The sequence below is a fragment of the Saimiri boliviensis genome, chromosome 6 (genome assembly GCF_048565385.1).
Source record: "Saimiri boliviensis isolate mSaiBol1 chromosome 6, mSaiBol1.pri, whole genome shotgun sequence".
Taxonomy (NCBI): Eukaryota; Metazoa; Chordata; class Mammalia; order Primates; family Cebidae; genus Saimiri; species Saimiri boliviensis.
The window spans coordinates 127,519,649-127,546,330 of record NC_133454.1 but is presented as its reverse complement, the minus strand read 5'-3'; the positions used below and the strand labels follow the sequence as shown (position 1 = coordinate 127,546,330).

At 50.0% G+C, this 26,682-nt stretch overlaps 1 protein-coding gene and 1 non-coding gene across 2 annotated transcripts; one reads left to right on the top strand and one right to left on the bottom strand.

Moving 5' to 3' along the window:
* Positions 1-256: 256 nt before the first annotated feature.
* On the top strand, positions 257-420 carry LOC120364868 (U1 spliceosomal RNA). Its single transcript, XR_005580000.2, has one exon. It is a non-coding gene; the product is annotated as a U1 spliceosomal RNA (small nuclear RNA).
* Positions 421-11,067: 10,647 nt separating this feature from the next.
* Positions 11,068-12,522, bottom strand: LOC101045332 (large ribosomal subunit protein uL4). The gene has a single exon (XM_039471334.2). It carries the CDS (start codon positions 12,450-12,452, stop codon positions 11,169-11,171), a length of 1,284 nt encoding a protein of 427 aa, XP_039327268.2. The 5' UTR covers positions 12,453-12,522; the 3' UTR covers positions 11,068-11,168.
* Positions 12,523-26,682: the final 14,160 nt, after the last annotated feature.

Sequence of the window (26,682 nt, the reverse complement as noted above, 5' to 3'; positions counted from 1 at the left end):
CGCAACCTCCGTCTCCCGGGTTCAGGCAATTCTCCTGCCTCAGCCTCCTGCGTAGCTGGGATTACAGGCACGTGCCACCATGCCCAGCTAATTTTTAGTATTTTTAGTAGAGACGGGGTTTCACCATGTTGACCAGGATGGTCTCGATCTCTTGACCTTGTGATCCACCCGCCTCGGCCTCCCAAAGTGCTGGGATTACAGGCTTGAGCCACCGCGCCCGGCCGGGAGATTCTCCCTTTTTAAAAACAAAGGCCGGATACTTACCTGGCAGGGAGACACCGTGATCACGAAGGTGGTTTTCCTGGGTCGAGGCTTATCCATTGCACCCGGGATGCGCCAACCTGTGTGATCTCCCCGAATGTGGGAAACTCGACTGCATGATTTGTGGTAGTGGGGGGACTGCGTTCGCACTTTCCCCTGGTAAAAATAAATAAATAAATAAATAAATAAGGCCGGGCGGTGGTTCACGTCTGTAATCCCAGCACTTTGGGAGGCCAAGGTGGTGGATCACTTCAGGTCAGGAGTTCGAGACCCATCCGGCCAACATGGTGAAGCCCCCATCTCTACTAAAAGTATAAAAATTAGCCAGGCGTGGTGGCGGGTGCCTGTAATCCCAGCTACTCAGGAGGCTGAGCAGGAGAGTCGCTTGAACCTGGGAGGCAGAGGTTGTAGTGAGCCGGGATCACACCGGCGCACTCCACCCTGGGTGACAAGACTCTGTCTCAAACAAACAAAACTGGCCATTCCCCTTCAGCTCCTCCTCAGGGTCCTCTGAGCACTCCACCCTACCGTCTACACTGGCTGCCTCCCGCCCTCACCTTCTGCTCAGGCCATTCCCCGCTGCATCTGTCTTCTAGATTCTGCAGCCTTCAGCACGCGGGCCCCCTCCCTTGTCCCCTGGAGCCACCTCCAGCCTCCCCCTGAGCTGCCGCGCCTCCCCCAGCAGCCTCCACCCAAACCCCTCCAGTCCCCAAGCTGTCCCCTGCATCTGGCACTGTCCTTCCACGTGCCCTTTCCCTCCAGCTTCACTCCAGGCTCTCCCCACTGCGCCCATCTGAAGCTGTGGTGGGAGCTCCGGGGGAGGCAGGGGTGTGTGTGGACTTGAGATGCCAGGTCGGGGACCAGGGGCAGCTGGTTGGTGGAGTGTGGAGGAGGATAGGGACTTTTGGGTAGAGGGGCTGCAGGGGCAAGACCCGGCCGAGGGATGACCCAAAGGAGGGCTCTGACCCCGGGAATATTGGCTGTCACTCTGCCGTTCCTGCAGGACGCGGCTCCATCCCAGCGAGTTCCTAGTGTAGACATGTCCAGCAGCACCGACTGGAAAGGAAGTCATCAAAGGTACCCAGGACCCGCCGGAGGCTTTTTCCGGAGGTAGCAGAGGAGGGTGTGGGTCTCAGCGCTCTGGCTGAGGGCAAGCGTTGGGAGGTCTTAGGTCTGCACCCGACCGTGAAGGCCCCTACCACTCACCAGTGGAGTCTTAGCGGGAACAGCAGCCCCTAGGCTATGAAAGGGGTGGGGAGGGCTTCTTCGGCTTCCTAAGCAAGACAGCTGGGCCTGGCACTGAGCCTAAAAAATCACATGCCAGCCAGGCACGATAGCTCACGCCTGGAATCCCAGCACTTTGGGAGGCCGAGGACAGTGGATCACAAGGTCAGGAGTTCAACACCAGCCTGGCCAACATGGTGAAACCCCATCTCTACTAAAAATACACATATTATCGGGGCATGGTGGCGCACGCCTGTAGTCCCAGCTAGTCAGGAGGCTGCCGCAGAAGAATCGCTTGAATCCAGGAGGCGGAGGTTGCAGTGAGCTGAGATCGCGCCACTGCACTCCGGCCTGCAGGACAGAGTAAGACTCCGTCTTGAAAAAATAAAATAAAATAAAATATCACGTGCTACAGCGTATGGGCAGTGAGGACACAGACCCTCCCCAAAGCTGGCAAAGAAGACCCATGGGGTGCAGCCAGTGAGGCTGAGCGCTCAATGCTTAGGGGAGCCTGGCAAAAGGGATCCTCCCCTCCCTCTGCAGGCCAGGATCGAAGGTTTTCCCTGCATGTTGGTAATTGTCAAACAACCCCATGGCTACTGGAGCAAAGATCACCGTGGGCGGTGGCCTCAGGAGCCGCGGACAGGGCATGCAGGGCTTTTGATGCCGATCCCTCGCCCCACAGTTAACAAACTGCACCAGGATTTTGTCTTCTCCATGCAAGGAAAGGGACAGGTCGCAGTCCCTCTCGCTGCCCTCGCTGAGCCAGACGCTGCAGCGGGAGCTCTCTTAAGCCCCATTTCGAGGTTCTCCAGGAGCACCCCTGAACCCCTACTCACCCATTAAGTCCTCCTAATTGCCCTTCAAAGCCTTCATGTATGCCCATTAGACAGAGGGGAAAACGGAGGCGAGAGCAGGCGACCTGACGAGGTTCCTCAGCGAGCAGGGCGTGGAGCTGAGGAACCTCCTTGTTTCTGCTCCCCACGCAGCCCCCTGGCCGTCCTGGGGGGAAGAGGCTGAGGCCAGGAGGGCCGGAGTGACCCAGACGCCGCGGGCCGCCGGCCGTAAGACGTGCGACCACGAGGGGGCAGCAGCGGCGCGCCCGGCCGGGCTCTCCCTGGCGCCTGGAATCCGTCCCGGCTGAGAAGCAGGAACTGTGCCGTGAAAAGGGGCGAGGGGTGGCCGCGTGGGAGGGCGTGGAAGACGGACGCGGCCAGCAGCAGCTGCGCACGCCGGATACTGTTAAGATGATAAGGCCGGGCGCGGTGGCTCAAGCCTGTAATCCCAGCACTTTGGGAGGCCGAGGCGGGCGGATCACGAGGTCGAGAGATCGAGACCATCCTGGTCAGCATGGTGAAACCCCGTCTCTACTAAAAATACAAAAAATTAGCTGGGCGTGGTGGCGCGTGCCTGTAATCCCAGCTACTCAGGAGGCTGAGGCAGGAGAATTGCCTGAACCCAGGAGGCGGAGGTTGCGGTGAGCCGAGATCGCGCCATTGCACTCCAGCCTGGGTAACAAGAGCGAAACTCCGACTCGGGAAAAAAAAAAAAAAAAAAAAAAAAAGATGAAGGGAAAGAGCGTGGGCTCTGAGATGACTGGACAGGGTTCCACCCTTCATGCTTACTGCATGGCCCTGGGCCAGTTTTTGAACCCTTGGAGAACTGTTTTCTTTTCTTTTTTTTCTTTTTTTCTTTTTTTTCTTTTTTTAAGACAGGGTCTTGCTCTGCGGTCCAGACTGGAGTCCCGTGGCAGGATCTCGGCTCACTGCTGCCTCCACCTCCCAGGTTCAAGTGATCCTCCCAGCTCAGCCTCCTGTATAGCTGGGACCCCAGGTGCATGCCACCATAGCCGGCTAATTTTTGTATTTTTTGGTAGAGATGGGGGTTTCACCATGTTGTCCAGGCTGCTCTCGATTCTGAGTTCACGCGCTCCTCCTGCCTCGGCCTCCCAAAGTACTGGGATTATAGGCATGAGCCACCATGCCTGGCCTAAAAAGCCACTTTTTATCATTTACCAAAATCCCATGGACAGTTTGACCTGGCTGTTTCCATGCCGTTTGATCTGTCTGTGACATCTACATCATTATGGCTGTATATCATAATGTGTTTTAACTTTAAAATGGTGCTGCTGCTTAGAATTTTTCTGGCCTGTCTCCTATTTGTAGTCTTCCAGATAAATTTTAGAATCATTTTATCAAATTCCCTTCCCAGAAAAAGGCCTTATTGGATTCTGGTCGAAAAAAACTGAATTTTTACGTTAACTTAGGAAGGGGCCAGGTGCGGTCCCTCATGCCTGTAATTCCTGCACATTGGGAGGCCAAGGCAGGCAGATCACTTGGGGTTGGGAATTCGAGACCAGCCTGGACAACATGGTGAAACCTCATCTTTTTTTTTTTTGAGACGGAGTTTCGCTCTTGTTACCCAGGCTGGAGTGCAATGGCACGATCTCGGCTCACCGCAACCTCCGCCTCCTGGGTTCAAGCAATTCTCCTGCCTCAGCCTCCCTAGTAGCTGGGACTACAGGCGTGCACCACCATGCCCAGCTAATTTTTGTATTTTTAGTAGAGACGGGGTTTCACCATGTTGACCAGTATGGTCTTGATCTCTTGACCTCGTGATCCACCCGCCTCGGCCTCCCAAAGTGCTGGGATTACAGGCGTGAGCCACCGCGCCCGGCAAAACCTCATCTTTACTAAAAGTACAAAAATTAGCCGGGTGTGGTGGCAGGTGCCTGTAATCCCAGCTGCTCGGGAGGTTGAGGCAGGAGAATCACTTGAACCTGGGAGGCAGAGGTTGCAGTAAGCCGAGATTGTGCCACTGCACTCCAGCCTGGACGACAAGACTCTGTCTCAAAAAAACAAAACAAGCCGGGCGCGGTGGCTCAAGCCTGTAATCCCAGCACTTTGGGAGGCTGAGGCGGGCGGATCACGAGGTCGAGAGATCCGGACCATCCTGGTCAACATGGTGAAACCCCGTCTTTACTAAAAATACAAAACATTAGCTGGGCATGGTGCGTGCCTGTAATCCCAGCTACTCAGGAGGCTGAGGCAGGAGAATTGCTTGAACTCAGGAGGCGGAGGTTGCGGTGAGCCGAGATCGCGCCATTGCACTCCAGCCTGGGTAACAAGAGTGAAACTCCGTCTCAAAAAAAAACAAAACAAAGCAATTCAGAAGGATTGAGACTCTTACAGTCTTAGGCCTTCCTATCCAAGTGCACAATACAGCTTTTCATGTATTCAAGCCTTTTTCAATGCATCAACAGAATTTACAGGTTTTTTCATGATATCCTGCTATTTCATATAAAATGTATTCCTATTCTGCATGTTTTCCGGATGTTTGTTAATGAATATTTTTCACTTGTCATATTTCCTAACTGGCTGTTATTTGTAGATAGGACATCTATTGAGTTTTTCTTATTATTTTGAAAATGGCCATTCTTTTGTGTTTTTATTTTAACTTTCTACTTTGAGATAATTTTGACTTACAGAAGATTTGCAAAAATAGTACAGAGAGTTCCTGTTTCCCCCCTTATGCTAACCCAGTTTCTCCTTATGTTAACATCTTACGTAACTATAGAACGATTGTCAAATCTAAGAATCAACCTGAGCACAACGCGGTTAACTACAGAAGCGATTGGGCTCTCACCAGTTCTTCCACGGATCCCCATTCTCTTCCAGCGTTCAGTCCCGAATTCCACATTGTGTCTAGCTGTCATTTCTCTTTGGTCTCTTCCAACCTGTGACAGTTCCTCGGTCTTTCTTGGCCTTTCATGACTTTCAGTTTTTTTTTTTCTTTTGAAAAATCCTGCCAGTTGTTCTGTAGACTGCGCACGGTCTGGTTTTGTGAAGTCTTCTGTGATTAGATCGGGGTCATGCGTTATTGGAGAGGATGCTACAGCCTTGGGATGCAAGCTCAGTGCGTCATATCAGGGGCTTTGCAATGTCAATGTATAGTCCCAGAGACCCTAACCTTGAGCTTGTGCTTACGATACTGTCTGCAGGATTCTCCACTATAAAGTTACTATTTTTCCCTTTTTAATTACTAAACGTCCTTGGGTAAGTACTTTGAGACTATGCAAATGTCCTGTTTCTGCTTCAGCTTCCACCCACTAAGCTTAGCATTCATCTGTGGATCTTGCTTACGGCAATTATTACTGTGGAGTTCTAATGGTAATTTTCTGTTTCTCTCATTCCTTCAAACTTTATTGCTATTATCATCATTTTGAGACAGAGTCTTGCTCTGTCGCCCAGGCTGGAGCGCAGTGGCACAATCGCGGCTCACTGCAATCTCTGCCTCCCAGGTTCAAGCGATTCTCCTGCCTCAGCCTCCCGAGCAGCTGGGATTACGGGCGCCTGCCACCATGCCCAGCCTCCTATGCCATTTTAACACGCCCCTGTCTTTTCTTTTCTTTCCTACCTTCTGAGACTGTAAGAATCTCCAGGATACGTTTTTGCTGCCCTAGACTTAGTCTCAATCAGTCTCAGAAAAGCCGTGGTTCTTTTTATGGGACAATGGTACTTGGAAAACTAGTTTTGGTATGTTAGGTCTTTTTTTTTGAGATGGAGTTTTGCTCTTGTTACCCAGGCTGGAGTGCAATGGCGCATTCTCGGCTCACCACAACCTCCGCCTCCTGGGTTCAAGCAATTCTCCTGTCTCAGCCTCCCAAGTAGCTGGGATTACAGGCACGCGCCACCACATCTGGCTAATTTTTTTTTTTTTAGTAGAGACAGGGTTTCACCATGTTGGCCAAGCTGGTTTCGATCTCTTGACCTCGTGATCCACCCTCCTCGGCCTCCCAAAGTGCTGGGATTACAGGCGTGAGCCACCGTGTCTGGCCCTTTTTTTTTTTTTTTTTTTTTTTTTTTTTTAAACAGGGGCTCTCTCTGTCGCCCTGGCTAGAGTAGCACAGTCACAGCTCACCGTAGCCTCCACCTTCTGGGCTCAAGCAATCCTCCTGCCTCAGTCTCCAAGGTTACTGGGACTACGGGTGTGCACCACCATAAGCGGCTGTTTTTTAAAACTGTTTATAGAGATGGAGTCTCCATATGTTGCCTGGTCTGGAACTCCTGGCCTCAAGCAATCCTCCCGCCTTGGCCTCCCAAAGTGCTGAGATTACAGGTGAGGGTCACTGCACCTGGCCTGGCCAAAGTCTGTCCTTTTTTTTTTTTTTTTTTTTTTTTGAGATGGAGTCTTGCTTTTTTGCCCAGGCTGGAGTGAAGTGGTGCGATCTTGACTCGCTGCAACCCCCGCCTCCCAGGTTCAAGAGATTCCCCTGCCTCAGCCTCCCAAGTAGCTGGGACTACAGGCACACACCACCACACGCAGCTAATTTTTTTTTTTTTTTTTTTTTTTTTTTTGGAGACAGAGTTTCGCTCTTGTTACCCAGGCTGGAGTGCAATGGCGCGATCTCGGCTCACCGCAACCTCCGCCTCCTGGGTTCAGGCAATTCTCCTGTCTCAGCCTCCTGAGTAGCTGGGATTACAGGCACACGCCACCATCCATGCCCAGCTAATTTTTTGTATTTTTCGTAGAGACGGGGTTTCACCATGTTGACCAGGATGGTCTCGATCAGTTGACCTCGTGATCCACCCGCCTCGGCCTCGCAAAGTGCTGGGATTACAGGCTTGAGCCACCGCGCCCGGCAATTTTTTTCTGTTTTAATAGAGACGAAGTTTCACCAAGTTGACCAGGATGATCGCAATCTCCTGACCTCGTGATCCGCCTGCCTCTGCCTCCCAAAGTGCTGGAATTACAGGCGTGAGCCACCGTGCCTAGCCAGGTTTGTCCTTCTTTAAAAGAAGTTGTTTTATGGTTTTTATCTTGGGTTTTCTAGCTATTTAATCATATTGGTTACAAAAAAGGATGATTTTTACTACCTCCTTTCCAATGCTTTTACATATTTTTTCATTTACTCTAACTGCATTTAAAATAAACTTTAAAAATAAATAAATAAATAAATAAACTCACACCTGTAATCCCAGCACTTTGGGAGGCCAAGGAGGGCGGATCACCTGAGGTCAGTAGTTCGAGACCAGCCCGACCAACATGGAGAAATCCCATCTCTACTAAAAATACAAAATTAGCTGGGCATGGTGGCACGCCCTTGTAATACCAGCTACTCAGGAGGCTGAGGCAGGATGATCGCTTGAACCTGGGAGGCAGAGGTTGCAGTGAGCTGAGATCATGCCGTTGCATTCCAACCTGGGAAACAAGAGCAAAACTCCATCTCTTAAACAATAATAATAAAACTCCTAAGATAATAATAGTAAAATAAAATTTTATTTTTAGAATGGCTTCATATTTACAGAAAATGTGCAAAGATAGTACAGAGAGTTCCTGTGTACTCCACACCCAGTTTTCCTTATTATTATTATTATTATTATTATTATATTTTGAGATGGAGTTTTGCTCTTGTTGCCCAGGCTGGAGTGCAATGGCGTGATCTCGGCTCACCGCAACCTCCACCTTCCGGGTTCAAGCTATTCTCCTGCCTCAGCCTCCCGAGTAGCTAGGATTACAGACATGCATCGCTACACCTGGCTAATTTTTGTATTTTTAGTAGAGACAGGGTTTCTCCATGGTAGTCAGACTGGTCTCGAACTCCCGACCTCAGGTGATCTGCCCGCCTCGCCCTCCCAAAGTGCGGGGATTACAGGCATGAGCCACCACGCCTGGCCAGTTTTCCTTATTATTAACATCTTATATTAACATGATATACAATTAACAAACCAATAACATTATTATTCACTGAAGTCCACACTTCACTGAGATATGCTTCCTTTTTTTTTTTTTTTTTTTTTTTTTTGAGACGGAGTTTCGCTCTTGTTACCCAGGCTGGAGTGCAATGGCGCGATCTCGGCTCACCGCAACCTCAGCCTCCTGGGTTCAGGCAATTCTCCTGCCTCAGCCTCCTGAGGAGCTGGGATTACAGGCACGTGCCACCATGCCCAGCTAATTTTTTTGTATTTTTAGTAGAGACGGGGTTTCACCATGTTGACCAGGTTGGTCTCGATCTCTCGACCTTGTGATCCACCCGCCTCGGCCTCCCAAAGTGCTGGGATTACAGGCTTGAGCCACCGCGCCCGGCGATATGCTTCCTTTTTACCTACCGTCCTTTTTCTGGTCCAGGATCCCATCTAGAATACAACATTACATTTAGTCATCGGGTCTTCATAGGCTCTTCTTGACTGGAGCAGTTCCTCAGACTTTCCTTGTTTCTGTTGACCTTGACAGTTTGGAGGAGGACTGGTGTCTTGGTCTGTCTTGTGCTGCTATCCCAGAGTAGCAGAGACTGAGTAATTTGTAAAGAAAAAAAAATGCGGCCGGGTGCGGTGGCTCAAGCCTGTAATCCCAGCACTTTGGGAGGCCGAGGCGGGTGGATCACGAGGTCGAGAGATCGAGACCATCCTGGTCAACATGGTGAAACCCCGTCTCTACTAAAAATACTAAAAATTAGCTGGGCATGGTGGTGTGTGCCTGTAATCCCAGCTACTCAGGAGGCTGAGGCAGGAGAATTGCCTGAACCCAGGAGGCGGAGGTTGCGGTGAGCCGAGATCGCGCCATTGCATTCCAGCCTGGGCAACAAGAGCGAAACTCCGTCTCAAAAAAAAAAAGAAGAAAAAAAAATGCCTTTCTGACAATTGTGGAGGCTGGGAAGTTCAAGAGGAAGTTGCTGGCTGGTTTGGTCTCTGGCTCCAAGATGGCACCTTACTGTTGCATCCTCTGTGTCCTCTCACAGCAGAGGAGGGAAGGGCAAAAGGAATGCCAAGCCCTTTTGTAATGGGCATGAATCCATTAAAAATGAATCCCTGAGAAACATCGAGGTTTAAAGCACTGTTCTCAAACTTTTTGGTCTTAGGAGCCCTTTATACTCTTAAAATGTTTTGAGGATCCCAAAAAAGGCTTCTACAGGTTCTGTCTTTTAATATTTACCATATCAAAAATTAAACTGAAAAAAATTTTAAATTATTGATGAATTTAAAATAACAAGGATAAGCCCATTACATGCTAACATAAGTAATATAGTTTATGAAAAATAGTTATATTTATCGAAACAAAAAGTAGTAAGAAGAGTGGCATGTTTTAAATTTTTGTGAATATCTTTAATGCCTGCCTTCTCATATTTGTTTCTGCATTCAAGTTATTGCAAAATATTGTGTCAGTTGAAGTATACAAAGAAAATGTGACCTCATATAGTTGTGTAGTTGAAAAGGCAAGAGTATTTTAATTCTCTCTTCAAATAATTACGTTACCACACCAGAATGCAAAAAGTTGTAGTAAATAAAGATTAGGTACAGTGTGAAATCTGAAAGCATGTGAATGAACTTTTTGAGTTTTGCAACATTAAACTGTATATGTGATAGCATATAGTATTGTCCTAATATTGGAACTGGTATCAGAAGTGGGGTGCTACTGTTAATAAATAAAAAGGAAGAAAGAACTAAATTATGTGACATTGGCTCAGAAGTCAGGCAGTAGGTAATATGGAACCTGACGTTATACCATGTAATACATTGGCAACCACTTGATCCAACTATCTGTGGTGATGACTTGGAAAGTCAACCACATGCACAGAGCCTGTAGACATAGGAGAAATAGTGTAAAACAGAATACTAACAGTGGACCTTGGTTCTTACTTGTTGCATTTAGCCAAATATTAAATTAAAGAGATATTCTTGGGCAGCAACTGGATCATTTTCAAGTAAAAGTGAAAGATAATAGACAGAGTCCAGACATTTGTGCCCATGCGGGTTAAGAAAATCCAGTTGCTTCTAGACACCACATATGAAAACAACACTGAAAACAAGTCTTTGAGTGGCAAAGGCCGATTAAGACTCGGCTCGGTAACAAAGACCAGATGGGCTAAGCCCAAATGAAACGAGAAGCCTGTGGTGATGAGGAGGCAGAGGAGTAAGATCAAGTCTGAGAATTTCGTTCAGGAGAGTTTGGGCTCTGATTACGTGCACGTGCAAACAGACAGGGAACAAACAGATGAGACGTCTACCACTTCTTTGAAGGAATTGTGTTGCCAAAGAAGTCATGAAACCAGACTCTATACTGTTTGGACATTAAAAGAAAAACAACATTTAGGCCCCTAAACTTGCAAGGGCAGGAAGTGGGCTGCCAAAGCCGTTCATCCTCCAAGCTGGGCCTGGTTCCCAGTCTCCAATATACACTTCAGAAATGGCTCTGGAGGATGATGGACATGGAGAGCCTCCCAGAGCATGAGGCTGAGGCTAGGGCTTGCTTTCTTTCTTTTCTTTCTTTTTTTTTTTTTTTTTTTTTTTTTTGAGATGGAGTTTCACTCTTGTTACCCAGGCTAGAGTGCAATGGCGCAATCTCGGCTCACTGTGACCTCCACCTCCTGGGTTCAAGCAATTTTTCTGCCTCAGCCTCCCAAGCAGCTGGGACTACAGGCGCTTGCCACCATGCCCAGCTAATTTTTGTATTTTTAGTAGAAATGGTGTTTCACCATTTTGACCAGGATGGTTTCGATCTCTTGACCTTGTGATCCACCCACCTTGGCCTCCCAAAGTGCTAAGATTATAGGCTTGAGCCACTGCACCCGGCCAGGCTTTATTTCTTTTTTTTTTTTTTTTTTCTCTGCCTGTTCGATCAGGTCTTTATTCAGAAGAAGCTGTCCAAAATGATTTGACCTTTATGGAATAACCAAATTTAAGAGTTTATGCAGCAGGCTTCTTTTCCTCTGTAGTGGGTTTCTTTTCTGCTGGCTTCTTTTCAAGGGCTGGTTTCTTGGCTGCTGCTGCCTTTTTTCCTACTGGAGGCTTCTTCTGCTTCTTAACACCAACAGCAGCCTTCTTTCCTTTCTTACCTACTACAACAGGCTTCTTGCCTGCAACTCCCTTCTCATCTGATTTGGCTTCTCGTGCTGCTGCTGCCGCGGCCGCCTTATCCACCCGGAGCTTGTGATTCCTGGCCTGGCGAAGAATGGTGTTCCGGCGCATGGTCTTTGCGTATGGGTTCAGCTTCAACATGATTCTCAGGTTTTTCAGTGGGTTCTTCTTTAGGACTCTGCGATGAATCTTCTTGCGTGGTGCTCGAAGGGCTCTTTGGATCTCTGGGCTTTTCAAGATTCTGCTGAGATCTGTATTGATCATCTTGTGCATGGGGAGATTGTAGTTACTCTTGAGGGAAGCAGCTTTACGCCAAGTGCCATACAATTCATCTAACTTCCGGAAAGCACTTTCGGTCCAAATGCAGAAACGTCCCACATGCCCACCAGGAGCAAGCTTCAAAATGTTCAGTTTGCTTACATTAAGCAGAGTAATTCCAGGGATGTTTCTGAAGGCCTTGATGATACCATTATCCTCATTGTAGATGATGCAGGGGCCTCTGCGCTGGATACGGTGACGGTTTCTCATTTTGCCCTTGCCAGCTCTCATTCGCTGAGAGGCATAGACCTTTTTGATATCATTCCAGGCTTTAAGTTTCTTAAGAAGCAAAACAGCCTCCTTGGTCTTCTTGTAGCCTTCAACTTTATCTTCGACTACCAAAGGAAGTTCAGGAACTTCCTCGATACGATGACCTTTAGACATGACCAGTGCTGGTAAGGCTGAGGCAGCCAGGGCAGAACAGATGGCATATCGTTTTTGGGTTGTGTTCACTCTACGACGCCAACGGCGCCAGGTTTTGGTCGGTGCAAACATTCGGCCTCCACGACACATATTTCCAAAAGCACCCTGGCCAGAACGGTGAGTCCCACCACCTCGAACTCTGGGAATTCGAGCCACAGCTCTGCCAGTACCCCAAGACTCAGCACTAGTCTGATGACCTGCTAATTCGCTGACAGCATAGGGCTGTCTGTTGTTTTTGCGCAAGTTGGTGTGAACAAAGTTCACAATATCTGGTCGAATAGGAGCCTTGAATACAGCAGGCAAAGTGACATTTTTGCCAGATGACTCCCCCTTTTCGGAATACACCGATATCAGTGGGCGAGCACACGCCATGGCGGAGAGAGGAGACAGCCACGCTCCTCTCTACCCGGCAGCTGCCACAGGAAAAGCCAGGCTTTATTTCTTTAATGACCTCAGCTGCCTCTATTTCCTCTACTTCTTCAGGAAGGCCTATCATTGTTATTGTTATTATTATCATTATTATTTTTAGATAAGATCTCGCCATGTCTCCCAGGCTGGAGCGCAGTGACATGATCGTGGCTCACTGCAGCCTTGATCTTCCAGGCTCAAGTGATCCTCCTGCTTCGGCCCCTGAGTAGCTGGGAGGACAGGTACATACCACCATGCTTGGCTATTTTTTTTTCAGTAGAGATGGGGGTCTCACCATGCTGCCAGGGCTACTCTCACCCTCCTGGGAGGATTCAAAAGATCCTCCCACCTCAGCCCCTGAGTAGCTGGGATTCAGGAGCACACCACCATACCAGTTAATTTAATTTTATTTTTTTTTGTATGGATAGGATGTGCAGTATTGGAAATGGATTGCTTGCAGAGGCAGGTTTGCTTGAGCCCAGGAGTTTGATCATACTGTGAACCATGATCACATCCCTGTGCTCCAATCTGGGCGACAGAGTGAGACCTTGTCTCAAAAAAAAAAAGAGAGAGAGAGAGAGAGAGAGAAGACTCAAACATAGGCAGAGGAGTGGGAAAGCTTTATACTGGACAAAAAGCAAGGCTCCAAGTCTGCCCTGTCATCATGGGGCTGAAGGTGGGCTAACCAGGGCTGGGGGTACCAGGTGGTTGACTGTGGGTACATCTTTGGCTTTTCCTGGTTGGTCCTAAGTTGGAAGCAGGAACAAAACTTATGGAAGCTGTTAGTTATTGATCAAGTTCTGGCTGTAGTGGGTCGGTTGTGACACAAGTTATTGTTTGGCCAGCCGCGGTGGCTCACGCCTATGATTTCAGCACTTTGGGAGGCTGATGTGGGCAGATCACCTGAGGTCAGGAGTTCGAGACCAGCGTGGCTAACATGGCGAAACACCATCTCTACTAAAAATACAAAAATTAGCTGGGCATGGCGATGTGTGCCTATAATCCCAGCTACTCAGGAGGGTGAGGCAGGGGAATCACTTGAACTCAGGGGGCCGAGGTTGAAGCAAGCTGAGATCAAGCCACTTCACGCCAGCCTGGGCAAAAGTGTGAAACTTCATCTCGGGGGAGAAATAAAAAGAAGAAGTTATTGTTTAGCTTTCTCGATTGTTACTGGACGTAGTAATCTGGGTTCCTGCAAGTCTGACTTCCAGCAGACTGGCTGCATGGGCTGTGTACCGTAGATAAGGCAGTAAGTAAAGCAAAAACAGACAGAACGTCAAGAATAAATAGAAAATCCGTAATCAAGCAGAAGATTTGAACGCTTCACTTTCAGTAACTGGTAAAACAAGTAGACAAAAAAATCAGTAAGGATGTAGACGATTTGAACAACATAATTAACAAACTTGACTTGAGTTACACATATAGAACCCTGCAGAACACACATTTTTTTTCAGTCATACTCAGAACATTTATATATAAAGTGACCACATGTTGGTCCATAAAGTAGTTTCAACAAATTTCACAGGAGTAAAATAACACAGACCATGTTTTCTGACCATAATATGGTTAACCTAGAAATTGAAAACAAACAAAAAAAATAGAAAAGCCCCACGTACCTGGAAATTTTAAAATACACTTTGAAATAACAAATGAATCAGAGATTAATTCAGATAGGAATTCAGACATATTTTGAACTGAAAAATAATGAGAATACCATACTCCAAAACTATGGGCTGTAGTTGAACAGCATGTAGAGGAAAAGTATAGTCTTATGTGCGTATCTTAAGGAGCAGGGGAAGATTGAAAGTTAATGGGAGGCCAACGTGGGTGGATCTCTTGAGGTCAGGAGTTCAAGACCAGCCTGGCCAACAGGGTGAAACTCCGTCTCTACTAAAAATACAAAAGGTTATCTAGGCGTGGTGGTGCACGCCTGTAATCCCAGCTACTTGGGAGGCTGAGGCAGGAGAATCACTGAAACCTGGAAGGCAGAGGTTGCAGTGAGCCAAGATTGTGCCACTGCTTCCCAGCCTGGGAGACAGAGTGAGACTCCAGCCCCCCCCCCCAAAAAAAAAAAGTTAATGAGATAAACATCCATCTCAAAAAGTTAGAGGTTAAGAATATAAAGAGAGCGGTTGAGTGTGGTGGCTCACGCCTGTGATCCCAGCATTTTGGGAAGCAGAGGTGGGCAGATCACTTGAGTCCAAGAGTTCAAGACCAGCCTGAGTATCATGGAGAGACCTTGTCTCTACTGCAAAAAATAAAAATAAAAATAAAAATAAAAAATTAGCCAGGCATGGTGGTGCTGAGGTGAGAGAATCACTTAAACCCAGGAGGCTGAGGCTGCAGTGAGCCATGATTATGCCACTGCACTCCAGCCTGGGTGACTGAGTGGGACCCTGTCTCGAAAAAATAAAATAAGCCTGGGCTCGGTGGCTCATACCTGTAATCCCAGCACTTTGGAAGGCTGAGGCGGGTAGATCTCCTGAGGTTAGCAGTTTGAGACCAGCCTGGCCCAGATGGTGAAACCTCGTCTCTACTAAAAATACAAAAATTAGCTAGGCGTGGAGGCGGGCACCTATAATCCCAGCTCTTAGGGAGGCCAAGGCAGGAGAATTGCTTGAACCTGGGAGGTGGAGCTTCAAAAACAAAACAACAACAACAAAAACCCAAACAAACAAAACTAAAGAACAGATAAAATGAAATAAACTTTTTTTTTGTCTGTTTTTTTTCCCCTTTTTCGGAGAATGGGGTCTTGCTGTATCGCCCAGGCAGGTCTCGAACTCCTGGGCTCAAGCTATTCTCCTGCCTCTGCCTCCCTAGGAGCTGGGATTAACAGGTGTGAGCCACAGCGCCCAGCCAAATAAAGGGTTTTTTTTTTTTTTGAGACAAGAGTCTCACCCTGTTGCCCAGGCTGGAGTGCGGTGGCTCAATCTTGGCTCACAGCAACCTTCACCTCCCGGGTTCAAGCTATTCTCCTGCCTCTGCCTCCCTAGGAGCTGGGATTACAGGCATGAGCCTGTCATCGAATTTGTGATTTTTTTTTCTCTTTTCTCCGTTTTCCTTTCTTTTTTGAGCCGAGGTTTTGCTCTAGGGGTGCACCACCTCGCCTGGCTAATTTGTTTAACGTTTATAGACAGAAATGATCTCCCTTTGTTGCCTAGGTTGGTCTCAAACTCCTGGGTCCAAGCAATCCTCCCGCTCAGGTCTCCCAACGTGCTGGGATTACGGGCGGAGCCACTGTGCCCTGCCATGTGTCACTGGTAAAGGGAAGATTCCAGTAGAGAGAGGTGGGACGTCCCAGAGAGGCAGTAGCTCATCAGTGGGATAAAGTGCCCCAGGAGATTGTGGGGGATAGAACCCGCACCCCAGGTGAGAGGATCTTTCCCTGGCGAGAACACCTCTTCCCAGGCTACGGGAAAGGAGGAGGAAGGGATGGCTGTGTGTTTATTCAGGCCTGGTGCAGGCAGGGAAGGAGTTCAGAGAGTTCCCATGACAGGGCTGTTGTTTTCTCTTTGAAGAGAGAGGCAAGACATTCTGCTGAAAGAGAGCAAAAGGTGGTTTTGAAAATGGTGCGGGGCTGGGTGCGAGCCCCTTGCCGGGTGAGCATGGGGTTCCCGGCAGCACAGAAGGCCTGCTTGCGGCAAAAAGCCACGGGTCTTCCTCAGCACCCACCCAGGGGCAGGCGTGAAGTTGGGCATCTGGGTTCATCCAGCAGGGTGAAGCTGCCAAGGGGCGTGTGGGAAGGACAAGGACGGGCAAGCCACTCTTGACAGAGAATGACTGACCTGTTGGGTGTGGCTGCAGCCCAGGAACAGGCGCGGTGGAGGTCTCGAGGTGGGAGAGCTGGAAGATGGTGCAAGAGTGGGAGCCGGGTGGATTCTCTCAAAGATGGAGCCTCTCCCGGGGATGAAGACAGGGTCCCGAGTGTGGCCTTGGGGCAGGAGAAGCCGTGAAGGTCAGCAGGGCTAGGACGAAGGAAGTCAGAACACCAGCTCTGGGGAAAGTCAGACATCTCCAAAACATCTGTGACCCACAGAAGACATGAAAGAGATGGGGGGTGGGGAGGAGTGATCAATGACACCGTAAATGCTATCAGGAAACTCAAGTTAAATCAGAAATCTAAAGGGGAGGAAGTTCCTTCCTGGGTCCTGGTTGAGGTAGTCCACTGTGAGGCACCTGGGTTACACTCAGGTGCTGTGAGTAAGGTTTAGCGTTTAGAATTGGTCAAATGTGCCGGGGGCATGCCGGAACTCAGATGACAAGAGGGGGTTTGTGGTCGCCCTGAAGATCTCAAAAGACAGGAAGCAGCCCTTGCTTTGTTTCCCAAATACACTATAGTTCAAATCGGTGATCCTTGTTTACTTGCTACTCTATACGGAAAGTTGATAGGCTGGGCGAAATGGCTCAGCCTATAATCCCAACACTTTGGGAGGCTGAGGTGGGTGAAATCACAAGGTCAGGAGTTCGAGACTAGCCTGGCCAACATGGTGAAACCCCGTCTCTACTAAAAACACAAAAAGATTCGCTGGACATGGTGGCAGGCGCCTGTAATCTCAGCTACTCAGGAGGTAGAAGTTGCAGTGAGCTGAGATTGTGCTACTACACTTCAGCCTGAGTGACAGTGCATCTCAAAAAAAAAAAAAAAAAGAGAGAGAGAGAGAGAGAAGAAAGTTGATCAACTGAAAAACCATTCAGGTTCTGCAATAGTCTAACTGGTTGGTTTGTTTTTTTTTCTTCTCTAGGCAAAATAGCATCCAATCATATACCTTCTTCTCAAAGCCCGATTTTTCCACTTCTTTGCTTTGTGAGTGGAGTGACTTGAACTTCTGGCAATACGTTAATAAGGAATGGACAGGAAGGTTTATACTCAGCTGTTGATGCTACCTCCTACTTTAAAATGTGTATTGGGATTCACTTGGGGTTTGTGTTGTTGCTGTGGCTAAAGAGCATTTCTCCTAAAAAAAGTTTTCTATTTTAAAGTACTTTTTTTCTATAATAAAAGTAATTAATGTTTTGTAGGCATTTTGATAGACAAAGGCTGCTAATTTCTTCGCTATTTTTGACCATTTAGCGTTACAAATGAATGCTAGAATTATTTCCTCAAGTTCCAAAAGAATACAAAATGCGTTTTGAGGTCTTGTTACTGGTACATTCTAATTTAGAATATTTAATTGTTACATCTTCCTGGAGAGTTGAATTTTATATCATTATGAAGTGACCCTCTTTCTTTCTTTCTTTCTTTCTTTCTTTCTTTCTTTCTTTTTTTTTTTTTTGAGAAGAGTCTTGCTCTGTCACCAGGCTGGAGAGCAGTGGCACGATCTCGGCTCACTGCAACCTCCACCCCCTGGGTTCGAGAGATTCTCCTGCCTCAGCCTCCAAAGTACCTGGAATTACAGATGCATGCCACCGCACCTGGCTAATTTTTGTATTTTTAGTAGGGACAGTGTTTCACCATATTGGGCAGGCTGGTCTCGAACTCCTGACCTCATGTGATCTGCCTGCCTCGGCCCCCCAAAATGCTGGGATTACAGGCATGAGCCACCATGCCCAGCTGGTAATTGGTAACTTTTTATGGCTGGATAGTGTCCAATTCAAAGGTGTACCACAATTTGTATACCCATTAATTCACCCATTGATTGACATTTGGATGTTTCCAGTTGTGTCATAAAAAGAAATATATAAGTGGCCTCTGCCCCCTGTTCCTGGCACTGCAGCTTCTAAAGCCGTTGGAATCTCAGGAGTGATCATGGTGTCTTTTTGTATGCTAATGAGACAACTGATGTCGCTGGGGATCCCTAGATAGCTTAGGAGGGGTCTGATCACCACAAAGACCAAGGCATGATCACAGGGTCGGAACTTTCAGCCCCATCTCACCTTCCCACTTCTTGGGAGGGAAGACAGGCTGAGATTGAGTTAATGACCAATGGTCAACGACTTAATAGATCACACCTATGTAATAAAGCTTCCATAAAAGTCTAAAGGCCGGAGTACAGAGAGCTTCCTGGTTCATGAACGCATCCACGTGCCAGGAGCGTGGTGCACCCTCAGCCCCACGGGAACAAAAGCTCTTGGGTTCAGGACCCTTCCAGACCTTGCCCTACGGATGTCTTCATCTGCCGTTCGTTTGTATCCTTTATATTAAATCGGCAAATGGAAGCAAGGTGTTTCCCTGAGCTCTGTGAGCTCTAGCAAATGACAAAGCTAGGAAGGAGGTCGTGGGCCCCTCTGATTTGTAGCCAAGTCTCACAGAAGTGTGGTAACCTGGGGACCCACAACTGGAGATTGATGCCTGAAGCAGGGGCAGTCTTCTGGGACTGAGCTCTTAACCTGTGGGGTCTGTGCTAACTCCAAGGAGTCAGTGTCAGAATCGAATTAAATTGTAGGAGACCCATTTGGCATCTGCAGAGAATTGCTTGGTGTGGAAAATCCACACATTGGGCTGGGCACAGTGGCCCACACCTGGAATCCAAGCACTTTGGGAGGCTGAAGAGGGAGGATTGCTTAAGGCCAGGAGTTAAAGGCCATCCTGGGCAATGTAGTGAGACCCCTGTCTCTACCAAAAATCAAAAGAAGAAAAATAGCTGGGCATGGTGCACACACATTGTCCCAGCTACTTGGGAGGCTGAGGTGGGAGGATGGCATGAGCCTTGGAGGTCAAGGCTGCACGGAGCCATAATTGTGCCACTACACTCCAGCCTGGGTGACAGAAAAAGAGCCTGTCTTGGAAAAAAAAAAAAGAAAGAAAGAAAGAAAAGAAAACTCACACATTGGATGTCAGAAGTATTATGAGTCAAACAAGCTTTTCCTTTACCAGCTTTGAAAATTACGAATACAGCTGCTATGAACACTTCCTGCAGATATTTGTGTTGGGTAGAGATAGCCCATCCCCCATATCTGGGACCCACATTTGGCAGACCGCCTCTAGAGATCGGTCTACCCAGCAACAAGGCAAGCCAATCATCTCCCCACTTTAGCCCGCCAAAGCTAAGCCAACCCTTGCACGCCACGATATTCCCCCTCCGCCCGCCATCAATCACTCCGCGACACCTCGCCTATACAGGCCGCCGCCCCTATAAAAACCCTCTCCGGCAGCTGCTGGGTGCAGCTCTTCCCTCTCCTGCTCGAGTTGCCCGCAGACCCAAATAAACCTGGACTTGGCCCAACGGTTCCTCGGATTAAATTATTTTGGGAAGGGTCTCTGCGGGTCGCACATTTGGTGCCGAAACCCGGGAGGTGTGGGCGGCTGGTCCACCAGCGACCCCCTCCCTCTGGCTACCCCCTTCCTCTGAATTGGCCTCCACGCTCCGGATAAGGTAAGTCCATTTACTTGCCTATCTTCCCTGCGGTGCGTGTGGTGGCCTCTTTTCCTTTCGCGTCTCCCACTCCACGGATCCCTCGCCAAGTGCCGGCCGGCCCGAGAGTCAGATCCTCCAACCAGGCTCCAGGAGCCTTGGAAGTGATTAGACGAGGGACGCCTCCTCTGGTCCTTCCCACACGCACATTCACATAATAGGGGCAGCCAGACGGGGGACGCCTCCTCTGACTCTTCCTATTTCCCTCTAGAGGGGCTGTGGGACAGACGGGACGCCTCTTCCCACACCACTCGAGCCCAATCCCGCTAAAGGGAAGGTCCTGCCACACGCGCCATGGGGAACACGGAGTCTCAAATTCCTAACAACACCCCTCTCAGGTGCTTACTCCTCAACTTTTCTCGGCTGGGCTACTCCCAGATCCTCAAACGAAAGAAGCTTATCTTTCTATCCCAAGTGGCCTGGCCCCAATACCAGCTTGATAACCGGTCACATTGGCCTCCGACTGGTACTTTCGATTTCAACGTCCTACGAGACCTAGACGATTTTTGTCGCCGTACTGGCAAGGATCGCGAGGTGCTGTACGTCCAGGCTTTTTGGGATTTGCGTTCCCACCCCGACCTCTGCTCCTCCTGTTCCACTCATCAAGTTCTCTTAGCTCGCACCCCTCCCAAGGTCAGCTCTCCCCCTCCTTATGAACCGCAGGAGGAGCTGCCTGATCATCTATCGCATCCCCCTCCTACTCACCCCAACCCCCCGCCTCCGCCGGTTGCAGGACCTGCCCCCGCTCCCCCAACTTCCTCTACCTCTGCCCCCACACCCACAGCTCCTCCTCCTCCTTCCTCGTCCTCCTCCCCTCCTGCCGTTGCGGTGCCGCCCCCTTTAAGTTCTCCAGTTGCGGCCCATACTCGTTCCCACCCACCGACTGTCTTGGCGCCACTTCGTGAGGTGGCCGGGGCAGAAGGTCTTGTCAGAGTTCATGTTCCTTTCTCCCTCCAAGACCTGGCTCAAATCGAACGCCGACTTGGATCTTTCTCGGCTGATCCCTCCACCTATATTAGGGAGTTTCAGTACCTTACTCAGGCCTGTAGTCTCACATGGCACGATATCCGTGTCATTTGCACCTCCACTCTTTCCGCAGAAGAACATGAGCGCATTCTAGCGGCGGCTAGACATATAGCTGACAGGGACCATGCTATAAACCCCAACCAGGTCCCCGTTGGAGCTGAAGTTCTCCCTAGCACAGACCCCCAGTGGATTTATCAGGAGGGGCCAGGATCCCACATCCCAGCTCGTGACCGCATGCTCCAATATCTCCCACGGGGCATGGATACTGTCTCCAATAAGGTGGTGAACTATGACAAACTTAGAGAAATAACTCAAAGGCCAGATGAAAATCCCGCTCTCTTTCTCGGCCGCTTGCAAGATGCTCTTGTCCGTTTTACCCGGCTGGACCCCGCGTCCCAAAATGGGGCGACTGTTCTCGCCTCCCATTTCATCTCACAATCTGCCCCTGATATCCGAAAAAAACTAAAAAAGGTTGAAGATGGGCCGGAAACCCCCATACAGGACCTGGTAAAAATGGCCTTTAAAGTTTTTAACGCCCGGGAGGATGCAGCAGAGGCAGCCCGCCAGGCCCGAATGAAACAGAAGGTCACTCTACAAACCCAAGCCTTGGTGGCAGCTCTGCGGCCGGCAGGAGGTGGGAAATCTGGTGGCCATCAGCGGCCCCCCCCGGGAGCTTGCTTCAAATGCAGAAATGAGGGTCACTGGGCCTCCAACTGCCCACAACCCCGTCCGCCCACTAAGCCTTGCCCCCTTTGTCAACTCACGGGACACTGGAAGTCGGATTGCCCCAGTGCGTCCGAGGCCTCAGCCGCCCTTGGCAGAGGGATTGGATCACGCGGGGCAACCCTGGATGATCCGGCCTCCGACCAGAGTGCACGGAAGTCGGATTCTTCCGGAGGTTTCTGTCCCGAGTTGCTGGGGCTCTTAGACGACTAGAGAGGCCCTGGCTCCTCAACCCCGGTTACCCTTGCCGAGCCCAGGGTGTCGCTTCAGGTAGCAGGTAAAAGTGTCTCCTTCTTACTCGACACAGGGGCTACCTATTCCATACTTCCTTTTTACCATGGCGAGACTCGTCCTTCCCAGGTTTCTGTTATGGGGATTGATGGCGCCCCCCACGTCCCACGGCAAACCCCTCCGTTAACTTGCTCGTATGGTCCCACTTTGTTTAGTCATTCCTTCCTAGTCATCCCTTCCTGCCCCGTGCCCCTGTTGGGCCGCGATATTCTTGCCAAACTCCACACCAACATCACCTTCCCCCCCACCACCAACTGCTGCTTCCTAGCGCTACTCCACAGTTCTGACCCTACATCTACTCCCACAAACTCTCTTTCCCTCCTCCCAGACATCAACCCCCAGGTCTGGAACACTGAAACACCCACAATTGCCAAACACCACCAACCTGTCAAAATTTCCCTTAAGGAACATTCTCCCAGATTCCTCTGTCGTCCCCAGTTCCCCATCTCCAGGAAGCACCGCCTTGGACTGTCTCCCATCGTCAACAGACTCAAAGGTCGTGGCCTCCTCATCCCCATCAACTCCCCGTGTAATACTCCCATCCTCCCTGTTCGCAAACCGTCTGGAGAGTATCGACTGCTCCAGGATCTCTGCCTGGTCAACGATGCCGTCATCCCCATACACCCAGTTGTCCCCAACCCCTACACCCTGCTCTCAAAAATCCCCCACAACACTGCTTTCTTTTCAGTCCTGGATCTCAAGGATGCCTTCTTTACCATTCCCCTTCACCCTGATTCGTACTTCATTTTCGCCTTCACCTGGGAGGACCCGCACACGGACCTTTCTCAACAACTCACTTGGACGGTCCTCCCCCAGGGCTTCAGGGACAGCCCTCACTTATTTGGGCAAGCTCTGGCCGCCGACCTCCTTGACTGCAACCTCGCTCCTTCTGCTGTCCTTCAATATGTTGATGACCTGCTGGTCTGCTCTCCCAGCCACCCTGAATGTGTTCGGGCCACCACCCTCTTGCTGAACTTTCTGGGCGCGAGGGGGTACCGTGTATCCCTCAAAAAGGCCCAAACAGCCACCCCCTCTGTAATCTACCTGGGCCTGCAAATAACTCCTGGAAAAAAAATCTATCACCGCTGACCGCTTGCAGGCCCTCAGGTCCCTCCAACCACCCCAGACGGCAGCAGAAATACTCTCCTTCCTGGGAATGGTTGGGTTCTTCCGCCACTGGGTCCCAAACTTTGCCCTCCTGGCAAAACCATTATACCAAGCCGCCGCGGACACTCCCGAGGGACCGTTGTCCTCTCCAGGCGCGGTCACACAAGCTTTCCACACCTTACTCCAAACTCTATGCGCCTCCACAGGCCTGGCCTTACCAAACCCTAGCCTCCCTTTCCACTTGTACACTGATGAAAGGGCTCATGTGGCCCTAGGAGTCTTAGCGCAGCCCGTTGGCCCCACCCTTCTTCCCTTAGCCTATCTCTCCAAACAACTGGGACCCACCGAAAAAGGGTGGCAGCCTTGTTTCCGGGCACTGGCGGCAGCCGCTATTCTCACCCCAGAAGCCCTCAAAATAAATTTGCAGCAGCCACTTCAGGTCTTCTCCCCCCATAAGCTCCAGGAACTCTTTTCTCATCAGTCCTTGCCACACCTGGGACCTTCAAGGATCCAGCTCATGCATCTACTCTTTATAGAAAATCCCAACATTACTCTTTCCCACTGTCCTGCCCTAAACCCGGCCACCCTTCTTCCTGATCCCGCCGCTTCCCCCGCCGAGCATAGCTGCCCCGAGGTTGTATCTGAGGCCCAGTCCCCACGACCGGATCTATAGGCTACCCCCCTAAAGGCAGCTGTAACCCTCTTCGTAGATGGCAGCTCTTTCTCACGTCCCTCCAAACCTCGTGCAGCTGGGTATGCCGTCGTCACCCACTCTGAAGTCATTGAAACCCACTCCCTACCTTTAGGTACCACCTCCCGACAGGCAGAGCTTGTCACACTCACCCAAGCTCTTAAATGGGCAAAAGACAAGGTCATCAACATCTACACAGACTCCAAGTATGCCTTCCTTATTGCACATTCTCACTGTATGATCTGGAAGGAAAGAGGCTTCCTCACCACCAAGGGTACCCCGGTAATCAATGGCAAGCTTATCGCTGGCCTCATCGAGGCCATCCAACTGCCTAAACAAGTAGCCATCATTCATTGTCGGGGACATCAGTCCTCGAAGTCTCCTGAGGCACTCGGTAACGCATTTGCCGATAGGACAGCAAGGGACACTGCGCAAAACTGTCCACCCCCAGCCAAAATATATTTTCTATCTCATTGTTACAATCCTCAGTATTCTGACACCGAACTCCAAACCCTACAACAAACCCCTGGTGTTGCCTTCAGAGATGGATGGGCCTTTAAACATAACCTACTTATCCTTCCCCAGTCCCAAAAAAACACAATCATACGGGACATCCATAACTCGCTCCATATCAGACCAAAAGCCTTACTCCACTTCCTTACACCCCTGCTACACCCCAGCGGACTCGCTCAAACCATCCACCAAGTCCACACAAACTGTCTCACATGTGCAAAGACCAATTCTCAAGGGGCGTGTCACCTCCGCCAGCAACTCCACCAGCTTCGTGGGTTCTTACCGGGTCAGGATTGGCAGATTGATTTCACCCATATGCCTAAACACAAACACTTTAAGTATTTGTTAACCCTGGTTGACACTTTTTCAGGATGGATAGAGGCTTTCCCTACCACCTCTGAGTCGGCTGACCAAGTGGCCCACCATCTGATCCAGGACATTATCCCTCGTTTTGGACTCCCAGCTACCATCCAGTCCGACAACGGCCCCGTCTTTATCTCCAAAGTCACTAATGCTGTCTCTACCTCCCTAGGAATCCAGTGGAAACTCCACACTGCCTACCATCCTCAATCTTCTGGTAAGGTAGAGCGGGCCAATGGGCTCATCAAGGAGCAGCTCACCAAACTCTCCTTAGAACTCCGACAGTCGTGGATCACCCTGCTTCCCCTAGCCCTTGCCAGGTTGCGGGTGCGTCCACGGGGCTCATCACAGCTCAGCCCGTTCGAACTCCTTTACGGGCGCCCCTTTCTGCTATCCACCCCTCCACCTCCAAACACAACCCCCCTGGAAAATTATCTCCCCTACTTCACCCTCCTCAGGAACCTCCTCCGGGAGCACGCCAACTCCTCCATACCTCACCCCTCTAATCCTCCTACCTATTCCAAGGGAATCTCCCCTGGAGACTCAGTCCTCATAAAAACCCTTACCCCAAGGCCTCTAGTTCCTCAGTGGGAGGGCCCTTACACGGTCATCCTCGCCACCCCTTCAGCCATTAAAGTCGCACAAATCCCGTCGTGGGTCCACTTGTCCCGAGTAAAAAGGTGCCCTGATGGCTCCCCCTCTCCCCACTGGGAGTGTACTCCTACTGACCCTCTATCTCTCCAACTTACCAAAACTTAACCCCTCTCAGTATGTCTGGAGATTCTTCCTTACTGAAAACTACCAAAACACAACATATCTGTGACTCCTCCCCTTACTCTCACAATCATCTTCTAGCCACCTCGGACTGTCCCGCTGCGGGGTGCTCACACCCCATTCAGGTCAACTTTTCCTCCTTTTTTAACTCCAAGGTCCCCCGCCCTGTACTCTGCTTCCACGACAAACAGCCTGATGGCTGTAAGGCCTCTTCCTGGCACTCTTGTCTGGGCTGTGTCTGGTCCTCCTGTACCCTGGACCAAGTCCCACCATACCCAAACAGTAAAAACGGTTTCTCACCTGTAACCAGAACTCCACAATTAAACCCCCAGGGAACCCCAACGGGAAAAAACCAATTCACTCTAACCACTTCCGACCCGTGGGACCAAAGATGGACCAGTCCTCAAAAGGCAGCCCTTTACGACTTCCCAAAACAACAGTTCCCGTCCTCACACCTGTACATATGGCGCGCTTACGTCCTTACCCCCGCACAGGTTCGTTCTTCCATACGAAGTCAGGAACAAGTCCTAACCAACCAGCTCCAACCCCGCAACACCCCCTTTTCATGGATCGCCCTCCTCAGGGAGGGATTGGCACTTGCCAATCAGTCCGGACTTACTAATCTAACCTCCTGCCTTCTGTGTGCCACTCTAGGACAGACTCCCCTCGTTGCGGTACCGGTTCCCTTCCCGCGTAATACCTCGGAACCATCCAACCCCTTTACTCCTATTCCTAACGTACACCTCTATGCTCTACCTAAGTCTCAGCTCCCGGCCTGCTACTCCCTAGGCCACAATTATTCCCATTGTAACCACACCAGGCAGGTTCCAACCAACCTAACCGCTCCACGGGGCATTTTCTTCTGGTGCAATGGCACCCTAACCAAAACCCTGTCCTCTAGCCAGCCTCTAACCCTCTTATGCCTTCCAGTTACCCTAGTACCCCGGCTCACTGTCTACTCTCCGGCCGAGTTCCTCCTACTACAGGTCCCACAGGCTCCGTCTCATCGCGCCCGAAGGGCGGCCTTCCTCCCGGTGGCTGTGGGCCTGTCCCTTACAGGCTCCACGCTGGCCGCTGGGTTGGGAGGAGGGGCATTGTTCCATTCTCACCAAGCCCTGGCTCGCCTTTCCTCACAACTTCAGGCAGCCATTGAGGACTCAGTGGCGTCTCTAGCATCTCTCCAACGACAGATCACCTCGGTCGCCCAGGTAGCCCTACAAAATCGGAGGGCGCTGGATCTACTTATGGCGGAGCATGGAGGAACCTGCATCTTCCTACAAGAAGAATGCTGCTACTATGTCAACGAGTCCGGACTGGTAGAAACGCGAATTGAAAATCTCCAAAAAATCAAAACCAG